This window comes from Solanum lycopersicum, chromosome 7 (assembly GCF_036512215.1).
Source record: "Solanum lycopersicum chromosome 7, SLM_r2.1".
NCBI lineage: Eukaryota > Viridiplantae > Streptophyta > Magnoliopsida > Solanales > Solanaceae > Solanum > Solanum lycopersicum.
In genome coordinates this window covers 21,244,980-21,256,045 of record NC_090806.1, presented here as the reverse complement: position 1 = coordinate 21,256,045, position 11,066 = coordinate 21,244,980, and the positions used below count along the sequence as shown (strand labels likewise).

The following is an 11,066-nucleotide window of genomic DNA, read 5'->3' as shown; positions in this document are numbered from 1 at the left end:
AAAATCATGTTTAGAAGGGATTCTGGGCAGATCATTAGGAAAGACCTCTGGAATTTCTTTTACTACAGGGATTAACTCAATGAGAAGATTTTCAGAGTCTAAATCTTAGACCCTTACAATGTAATATAGACATCCTTTAGATATCATCTATAGCATTCAAAGTACAAATGTTATGACCCCTAGAAATTGAATATCCCACCTTCAACTCTAAAACAGGTTCATTTGGAAATTTAAAGTTTACAATTCTAGTTCTAGAATAAATTGAATTAAAGCAATCATGCATATACCATATCAATTTCTACTAATTCAATATTGGTAACTCTATTGGGAAACATTATAGGACAATTTCTATATACTTTATTGGCAATCATTGACTAACAAACTGGGGTAGTTACCATGAAAGGTTCACCTAGAATATAAGGCAAAATATCAAACTTTTATTTATAAAGGGAGAAAAAATGAAAATGCAGTGCCCGAATCAAGCAAAGCATATACATATAGAAAGAAAACATGATACAAACCGTTCACCACATAGTGAGAAGTCTCTTGTTCACCCCTTGAGCGAAGTGCATAAAAGTGATTCTTCTTTGGAGGATCTATATTAGAACCACTAGCATGATCTTGCCCACTACGTTTGTCTTGCCGCTTCACATTTATAAAATCTCTAACCTTGTGGAAACATTGCCACACCCAAATCCATTGTCCGTCCCAACAACGAAATCACCATAATGTTTCTTGCGAAACTTTTCACAAGTTGGCTTCTTCACTTGTGATCTAGTACCTCTTCCCTTTTGAGACTTAGCGATAGATACCCTATCTTCACGAGCCTTGGTAAATTTTGTAGGAATGTTATTTGAAGACCTCTTCTTAAACATAGGCTTGTCTTTGATATCAAGTCTACTCTTGGAAGAACCACCATCAAAAGACTTTTCCCTCTTCCAAAATGTACTCATTCTCTTAGCCCTTTTCTCTTCCACTTGTTGAGCATGAATAATTGGACGAGAAAAATGTTGATATTGTCATGTAGCATAGCCAAATGAAATTCCTATTTCAAGATATCTGACACTCCCATCACAAAGCAACTCTTTTCATTTCTAAGATCGGAAGCAAAAAATGGACCATACTTTGACCATTTTGTGAATTTGAAAGATTATTCAAGTACACTCATACCACCTTGGTGAAGGTTGATGAATTTCTCAACCTTGGATTACCTCTTCTCCCTAGGAAAGAACCAATCAAGAAAGGCCTTCTTAAAAATCTCCCATGTCAGCGGTCACCTCTTAAAGCCCTACTTTATCTCCATTGAACATACAAAGTTTGGGCCATATATTTGAGTTGGTAAGTGTATTAGTAGAGTTTCTCGCTATTGGTCAACCCCATACAGTAGAGTATCTTATAGGTTTCATGAATGAACTCTCGGGGGTCTTCCTCAACTTTGGACTCATAGAATGTACGGGGGTTCTATCACGAGCCGAAAGTTCCCCCTACAATTTAGGGAGACCTCTCGTTTTGTGGCAAGGTGTACTTTACCCTTTGGAGTTTTGTACAAGCCTTTTAACTACCATTCATTACATTAGACATGAATAGTAGTGCGGAATTAAAACTTTTCATGCCGATTATATAAAATGGAATTCTTTATAAATACGTAGAAAGTCTCATCGTCACAAGCCAAACATAAAGACACGACGTAATTAACTTAGGGACACGACCCTTTAGATTTTAAAGAGATACATAATAATTCATAACATAAAGAGAATAAGAATATAGGAAATATGCCCTCGGTTATATTAGGACACACTTTGTTTTAATAGAACTTTCCCAAGCTTTACCTTCTAGACTTCACCCTTTCTTCCAAAACCTATAATTAGATATTATATAAATGTATGGGGTTAGTAAAAAACAATGTACTTATAAGGCATATGAAAAAATATGCAAAAAGTGACATTTTAGTAAAAATATAATTTCATGCCAAATGCTTAAAAAATTAAAAAATTTAGAAGTAAAACAACATATGAATCATCAGTTAACTCTTACATAAGGAATCCCGAAATATTAAACCAAAGGAAGCAAATTACATTAACCTTTCCAAAATTATAGTGAAGCACATTGACCTTTACAGTGAACTACAATGACTCCAAAGAAGTGAACTTTTAATGGCCAATGAAGAGGTAAGCATCATTTCTGTAAGAGTTTCCCATGATAAGACTCACTAAGGTGAGACATGAAGGAAGTACGCATATTCCTCCTTCAATACCCACCAAAGAAACCCTCAAGACTACCTCCCTTTTTGCTATACTCACCTTGGGAGCTATGACTCAGGGAGGGCAAGAAGGGATGGCTTGGACGTGTTCTTCACTAAAAATTAGTGGGTTTCCCTCTCATTGAGTTTCACACAGGTAAAGTATACCCTAGATGAGACCGGCGTCGTCGTCCTCTCATAGGACTCAAACAATCCCTTAGCATTCGTCATAAGATGTGACCAGTAAAAATTGCGGTAAATTAAAACTTTTACATTGTACATGAACTGTACTTAGACTTCATACTTATCATTCATAAGTCATACGATATTCTATGAAATTTTCTCACATATTCTAAAGAGTGCAAATATGGACTTAGTCAATATATATAGTTAATATGCCCTATAATCCTTAATACAAACGAATCTATAGAACGTAATATAAATAGTGTATTCTTAATACTACTAAAAATCTGCGTAAACTAGCATATGAAATATAGCATCCCCGAACATGAGGACAAACCAAGACATGGAGAAAGAGTTCCAAGCTTCTTAAAATCGACCTACTTAACTTTAATGGCCGGAACCTACAGTTGTAGTAATATAATGTGATGGGGTTAGTATGCCACAAGTTGTAAGTATGGGTATATGCACATAACATTTAAGGACATGCATGAAAAAGGATCATTTATCATATCGTTAGAAAACACTCTAAGTCATATGACAATCTTCATTTCTTATACCATATAACATATACAAGTGAAGTATTCTATAAACATTAAGCATGATCGTAAGCAAAGACATATTTTAATAAAGTAGTATTATCTTTTCATATTCAATTGATCGTGTAACATATAATACAAAACACTTACAAATGATTCCACCCCCAATCTACAACTCCAATAGTCATGTGAAGCCCCATTACCCCACACAACCAAGTACATAAGATAGGAGACCATAAGTAAAGCTTTGCTTCATATAACTTGTAACATCAGTAGTCATCACTTCATTTAACAATATAACCTAATAACATTTTCGTCATAATGACTAACCTCATATAAGAGTAATATCATATATCATGAACATATATCATTCATGTTATTATATTACATAAGAAAAATCTCCTAGGACTTCCCTTAGAGTAAACTTGTGCAATGTCTAGGTAGAGTCTCATACCCTTACTTATACTAAGTGGACTCCTCAAGTCACCCTAGTCAATGTTCATTTACTTGTCTTTAATTTTACAAGAGGCAACATTCATCTTATCCGACATAGATCATATATGCTAAACATAGAATCCGGTTTCATAAAATCCCACACCGAAAGAAGGTGGTCAACCGAGAAAACAAGAACCTAACATGACATAGCTTTCTAGGTGGATCCACTAGCTAGTATCCTATGATTGCAACATAGTTCAAGAAATAGGATATGTATTAGAGAACCATAGTTCCACATAACATGGCATCCTCAATCTCATGAGAGTTATTGTGAACCTACTTTCTAACTAGGGAAGGGACACCTCTCAAATCTAGTTCATCGGTTTATATTTTATGTCTCTTTCTTGAAAAATTTTTAAGTTGTAGTTTATCATAAACTTATCATAGGTCATAGGAGACTAACTCCTTATTAACATGATCATTATTTCTTTATGAGTAGATGAGAAATTACTTTCATCATAACCCTTTGTATGTGAGATTCATATAACATAGTCATTTCGTGTAAAGCATAAAAGAGAATATAATAACTTGCATCTACCGTGCTCGTTTCATGATTTCACAAATAACATGTTCATAGACAAGCATATCAACATAGAAACATCAAACATAATTTATCAACATATTATCATGGTTTATAGCCTAACATAAACATGGTAGACACAACTTTAGAGACTTACCTCTTTCGTCCAAGGAAATTATTAAAGAACTTATGTTTAACATACAACATTAATAACCATAACATAGTAAAATACTCAATATAACAATACATAAAAACTCTGAAAATAATTTACAATATCAATGCATGATATAGGGTAAAGGGTAAGGGTCATTTAGGAGTTTATGCCAGTCTTTGTTTCAATTCCTACGTTTTCATATTATCAAGTGGTAGAGACAAACAAACAAAACCATCATATAGGTAAGAACATGGTCCACAGGAAATTCAAACATACTAACAACATACTTATCAATTTGTGTGAAATAGAACAGGGAAAACACTTAATTTTCAATGAAAATCATAAATCTATGGTTATGAAGAAAGTTAGTTTTGTGGAGTAAAAACCCTATTGTTTGAAGTTCTTGAAAACATATCTTGAAAGGACCTCTTGGGGAAAGGAATCCCAAGAGTGAAATACTAATACATTATAGTTGAAGAATCCACCTATATTGTTCAAAAAGCTTGAGGTCTTCGTCTTCTTCCATAAGCTCTTCTTGATCATTGATGGAGTTTGGAAAAGAGAGCTTTCTTGAGAGAGATGAAAGAAATTTCGTTTGATCTTATTTGGGACATTAAAAGTGGTCTAAAACTGACCTAATATCAATATATAGTGGTCCTATGAATTACCTATAAGACCCTCCACTAAAAAGAGTCTTTTTATGAAGTTAAATTACTAAAAATACGACTTTGTGGGAAGTAGCTGCGCATCGCTTGGCCAAATACCATCATTTTTATTAAATTTTGATTTGAAGAAGTGAGGTGCGTGTCAGACTGCCATCGCAAGGCTCCCTCTCAAATTTTGGGGCACAACACCTCATGTCCAGCTCGCGTCGCACACTTCAAGTCCCAATCTCGTTCGCACAGGCTGCTTTGGCAGCCTTCCTACCCATGTTGGGGTCCTCCCCAAGGAGCCTTATGGTGGTCCTTGGGGTGTCGTTAATTGACATTTGGATCCTTTCTACAACATACTATCTATCCAAGGTAAATTTACAACTTTTGGATGTCAACTAGTTCAAATTAGCTAGTTTCCGGACGTCAAGAAGTTTTTCAGTCGTTTTGGCTCTAACCTTTTTCAAATGAGTTTATTACATTAATATAGGTATGGAATAAATTTGAAAATTATTTTATGGATTATGATCTAGTCTATGTCATGGCATTTCAAGAGTGTTACATTATTCCCCCCCCCCCATAGGAACATTCGTCCCTGAATGACAGTAAAATCTTTAACAGGGTAGGAATAAACTTAATATTATCAGAACAACCAGTCAATAACATAAAAAAAAAACGAGTCAAAGCTCATAAGAGTATATCACATGTCCTTAAAACACATACCATAACATTACACATAACAATCAATTCATGATACACAACATATCAGAGCTCCGTATTCATAACACATAGTAAGGAAGTTCCTTCTCAACCTTATCACAAGCTCAAAATGCATAAAAGAGTCACCTTGTTATCATCTTCTCAGGACAGCAACAAAACAACAAAATCTCAAGAAAACATATGCATACATGTTTCAATAAAGTTAAAGAATAGAGTATGAAGGCATTTTCTTAAAACTCTAGTTTGTATAACTTTTACCAAACACAACATATTTAGAAAACAAATCGATTGCATGATCATGCATTACTTTTTCAATCAAGATGAATATATAACCTTAAGGAGTAAAGATATTAGGGTAGTGGTACTTCATGTCAGCTTCAGACTCACATTTTGCATCCTCAACTAAATGTTTCCTCCATATAATTTTTAAATAAGCGACCTCCTTGTTTCTGAACTTCTTGACTTGGCGATCTAGGATCGATAGTGGAACCTCTTCATAGGGAAGGTTCTCATCCACACCTAAACATTCTATAGCCACAATGGGTAGTGGGTCGCCTATGCATTTCTTGAGCATAAAATCATGAAACACTGAATGAACAAAAGCCACTTCACTAGGTAGTTTCAAACTCATAGGCAACCTTTCCAATTCGTTGGAAAACCTCATAGGGACCAACATACCAAGGACTTAACTTCCCTTTTCTACAGAATATGATCACCCCATTCATAGGTAAAATTTTCAATGAGACATGATAACCTATTTAAAACTCAAGATCTCTTCTTCAATTGTCGGCATAAAACTTTTGCTGACTATATGTTGTCTTCAATCTATCCCTTATGATTCGAACCATCACTATAGCTTCATAGATAATCTCTTTTCCAATAAGTGAGGACTCACCAACATCTAACCTTCTAACCGGATATCCACAACTTCTACCATAAAGGCTTCAAAAGGTACCATGAGACAAGCTCTTAACATTTCCTAAAGGGTATGGATGGTAAGTTCTGCTTGACCATCCGTCTGAGAATAAAAAGCATTACTAAGTTTCACATGAGTACCTATACACTTTTGAAAAGCCTTCCAAAGATGACTAGTTAATTAGGAACCTCTATATGTAATTGATGACAAAGGAATCCCAAGAAGACTCAGAATCTCTTTAATGTAGGTTCTTGCATAGTCTTTAGCCGTGTAAGTGGACTTATCATGAATAAAATGGGATGATTTCATCAAACTATACACAATAACCCATGTAGAATAATTTTGGTTTTGGGTTAGAGGAAACCCAATAACAAAGTCCGTATTTATGGCTTCCCATTTTTATGTAGGAACATCCATGATTTGGGTTAACCCACCCGTTTGGAGATTCTCATTTTTAACTTGTTGGAAGTTTTGACACTTATGAACAAACTCTGCTATGTCCTTCTTTAAATCATCGAACCAATAGACCTCTCTAAGGTCATGATACATTTTTGTGGCACCCAAATATATCGAGTAGCGAGAACCATGGGTTTCTTTCTGAATCTGTTTTCTAAAATCCTCAATATCGGGTACACATAATCTCCCTTGGTAACTAAGAAGACCACCCCCCTCTTGGGAGAATGAATATTTGAGCTTATTAAGTACTGATTCCTTCAACTGCATCAATAGATGTTCAAGGTATTGCTTAGATTTCACCTCCACCACTAATGATGAGTCGGAGTTATAATGCACAACGAAACCACCATTTGGAGAAACCAATAACCGCACACCAAAGTGATCCAACCTATGAACATTTTCCACAAGTTGTTCCTTCTCTTCCTCCACACAAGATACACTACCCATAGTCGTTCGACTTAAAGCATCTGCAACCAGATTGGCTTTGCCGTGGTGATAAAGGAAACTCATGTCATAATCCTTCAACAATTCTAACCATCTTCTCTTTCAAAGGTTCATCTCCTTTTGCATAGAAAAAATTGAAGACTTATATGGTCAATAAACACATCAAGATGCACAATAAATAATGCCTCCATATTTTCAAGGCAAAAAATACAACAGGTAATTAAAGATCATCAGTTGGGTAATTCTTCTCAAAAATTTTTAGTTGCCTAGAAGCATAAGAAATCACATTGCCGTGTTGCATGGGACACATCCCAAGCCCACTAGGGAAGCATCACAATACACTAGAAAGCCTTTATTTCCCTCTGGTAAGTTCAACAAGGAGCGGAGGTAAGCTTATCTTTAAACTCTCAAAAACTTTTCTCACAATCTTTAGACCACTCAAACTTCACCTTTCTTTTAGTCAACGGTGTCAAAGGAGAATAAATGAATGAAAATCCACAAACACATCTTTTATAGTAGCCGTCTAGACCCAAGAAACAATTATGTATGTGGTAGTCAAAGGTTTAGGACAATTTCCAACAGCATCCGTCTTCTTCGGATTAACCTCTATAGCATCACCAGAGATAATATGGCCAAGAAAAGCAACCGACCTAAAAAAAAATTCACACTTTCTAAATTTAGTATAAAGTTGGCGTTCTTTGAGGACTTGCAAGGAGAACCTCATGTGACTCTCATGATCATCATTATTCTTTGAGTAATCAAAATATCATAAATGAACACAATAACAACTGAGTAAAGGTAATCTCGGAACAATCTATTCATTAGGTCCATGAACGCCACCGTGGCATTCATTGACCCAAAAGACATATCTAGGAATTCATAGTGACCATATCTTGTTTGGAGAACTGTTTTGGGAACATCCTTTCCTCTCACCCTAAGTTGGTGATATCCCGACCTTAAGTCAATCTTTGAAAAAAACTAGCACCTTGGAGTTGATCAAATAATTATCAATCCTAGGGAGAGGATACTTGTTCTTTTTGGTGACCTTATTGAGTTTGTGATAATCAATGCACATTCTAAGGGACCTATCCTTCTTCATAACAAAGAAGAATGGAGCACACCTTAGAGAAATAGTTGGTTGAATTAACCATTGTCTATTAAATCTTTGACTTGGAGCTTTAACTTCTTTCAATTCCCCCAGAGCCATCCTATATGAAGGAATTCAAATGTGATTTGTATCCGGTAACAATTCAATGCAAAAGTCAATATCTAGTTCGGCAGGAACTCTTGGACGGTCATTAGGAAAAACATTTGGGAATTCTCTTACTAACGGGTCTGTCTCAATAGAAGGAGTTTCACATTCTAGGTCCTTAACTCTCACCTCATTGTATAAATAACACTCGGTTATCCTCTTACAAGCCTTCGAACAAGAAATAATTTGATTGGCATAGAATTTCCCCACTTCAAGTTTAGAATTGGTTCATTAGGGAATTGAAATTTCATTGCCCTTGTTCTACAATCTGTTAAAGCAAAACAATCATGATGCCAATCCGTACCGAAGATGATATCAGAATCAAATATATCAAGCTATACCAAATCAGCAAGATTAACTCTATTGGGAAACATCACATGAAATTTTCTATTGACTCTTTTTCCAACTACAGTGTCACCCATTGGGGTACAAACTAAAAAGAGTTTAAATCAAAACATATGGAAGTACATCAAACTTCCAACCTACCAAAGGTGTAACAAAAAAATGAGTAGCACATGGGTCAAGGAAATCATAAACATTAACAGACAAAACTTGTAACATACTCGTCACGACGTCGGAAGAGCTTTCTTATTCAACCCTAGCATTGAGTCCATAGAAACGGTTCCTTTTTAGATCATCAGAACTAGGACCACTTGATTGATCTTGGTTATTCCCCTTACTTTGGATTCTCACATAAGGACAATCTTTCACCTTATGGACACCCTTGCCACAACCATAGAAATTATTAGTCCCGACAAGACATTCACCTGGATGTTTCTTACCACACTTATCACAAGTCGGTCTCTCTTTTGGTGGATCACCATTTCTCAACATTTGAGGTTTAGGATTAGAACCTCTATCAATGCGATTCTTTGAGAATTTAAAAGGAACGTGATTTGAAAACCTCTTCTTAATCTTAGGCTTGTCTTGAACATCAAGCCTACTCTTAGAAGAACCACTTTAAAATGACTTTGCCATCTTAGATTCCCCATTCCTCTTCCTTAGATAACTTTCCTCAACCTGTTGAGTACTAACCATAAACCTAGAAAGATACATATTTTCATGATGCATGGCTGCACGAAATTCTTCGTTAAGCTCTTCAAACACTCCCGTTACATAATGACTCATTTCATCCCTAGCATTAGAAACGAAAGAAGAAGAATACGTGGAAAGCTTAATGAATTTAAATGAATATTCCTTTACACTCATACCTCGTAGACAATGGTTGATGAAATCCTCTACCTTAGTTTCTCTTTGTTCCCTTGGACAGAATACATCAACAAAGGCCTTTTTGAAGATCTCCTAAGTCACAGAACCATCTCCTAAAAATCGATTATCTTTCCAGTGATTGTACGATGTCTAAGCCAGGTGCTTAAGTAGATATGAAGCAAGCTCAGCGTTCTCAGTAGTACTCACCTCCATAGCAAATAAGATCTTGTAAACATCATCAGGGAAGTCTCAAGGGTCTTCAACAACTTTTGATCCAAAGTATATGGAAGGATTCATTCTCGTAAAATCTTTCAAACGGCTAGCCATAGTAGTAGCATATTGGTTTTCTGGAGGTGCAACCTCCCTGTTAGCTTTAACCGTGATTGATTGAGCATGGGTAGTGATGGCTTGGGCCATTTGGAAAAGGGCTGCCCTCACCTCACCATCCCTCAAAGCTGGAAGATTCACTGGAACTTATTCATTTCTAGCAGCTTGAACTTCAAGAGCATTTCGATTGCCTTGGGTAGTATCTGCCATATTCACAATCTCATCTCCTACTCTCCTCACGACTTTCCTTGTAGTAATCATCGTCTACAACCACAATAAAAAAATTAGATGCTAAAATACACACAGTGTCAAAACTCTAAAGGCACATAATAGGAGTATCAAGAAAACAAAGAAGTTGCCTAGTCTCACATAGGCTCTTATCCATAATAGTGGCGCTCTTCACAACCATGAACATGACACTAGGTACTATGGTTTCGTGAGATATTGATCCTAAGGATATTTAACCTCCTGCTATGATACCAATTTTATCAAACCCAGAGAGCATACCCCAGATTAGATTGGCGTCCGCATCGGTGTCCTCTCACAGGACTCAGACCCACCCTTAGCATTCGTCATAAGATGTGACTAGTAAAAATTATGGAAACTTAAAAATTTGACATTCTACTTGAACTGTACTTAGACTTCATACTTATTATTCATAAGTCATATGATATTCTAAGAAATTTTCTAACATATATAAAACCATCTAAATAGTGCAAATATGGATTTAGCCAATATGTAGTAAATATGTCATATAGGCCTCAACACAAAAGAATCAAAAGAACATATTGAAAATAGCGTATTCTTAAAACTACTCGAAATCTGCATAAGCTAGAATATGAAAGATAGCATCCCCAAACATGAGGACTTACCATTACATGGAGAAATAGTTCCAAGCTTCTTAAAAGGTGACCTCCTTAACTTTAATGGCTGGAATCTACAGTTGTAGTAATATAAAGTGATGG

At 35.7% G+C, this 11,066-nt stretch overlaps 1 protein-coding gene across 1 annotated transcript; it reads right to left on the bottom strand.

Moving 5' to 3' along the window:
* Positions 1-6,812: 6,812 nt before the first annotated feature.
* On the bottom strand, positions 6,813-7,379 carry LOC138337356 (uncharacterized). The gene has a single exon (XM_069287266.1). The coding sequence runs from the start codon at positions 7,377-7,379 to the stop codon at positions 6,813-6,815; it is 567 nt and encodes a 188-aa protein (XP_069143367.1).
* Between the last annotated feature and the right edge of the window lie 3,687 nt (positions 7,380-11,066).

Bases quoted from the DNA above. Each gene is read 5' to 3' on its own strand.
- LOC138337356 (XM_069287266.1), bottom strand. From the start codon at position 7,379: ATGAGTTTCCTTTATCACCACGGCAAAGCCAATCTGGTTGCAGATGCT.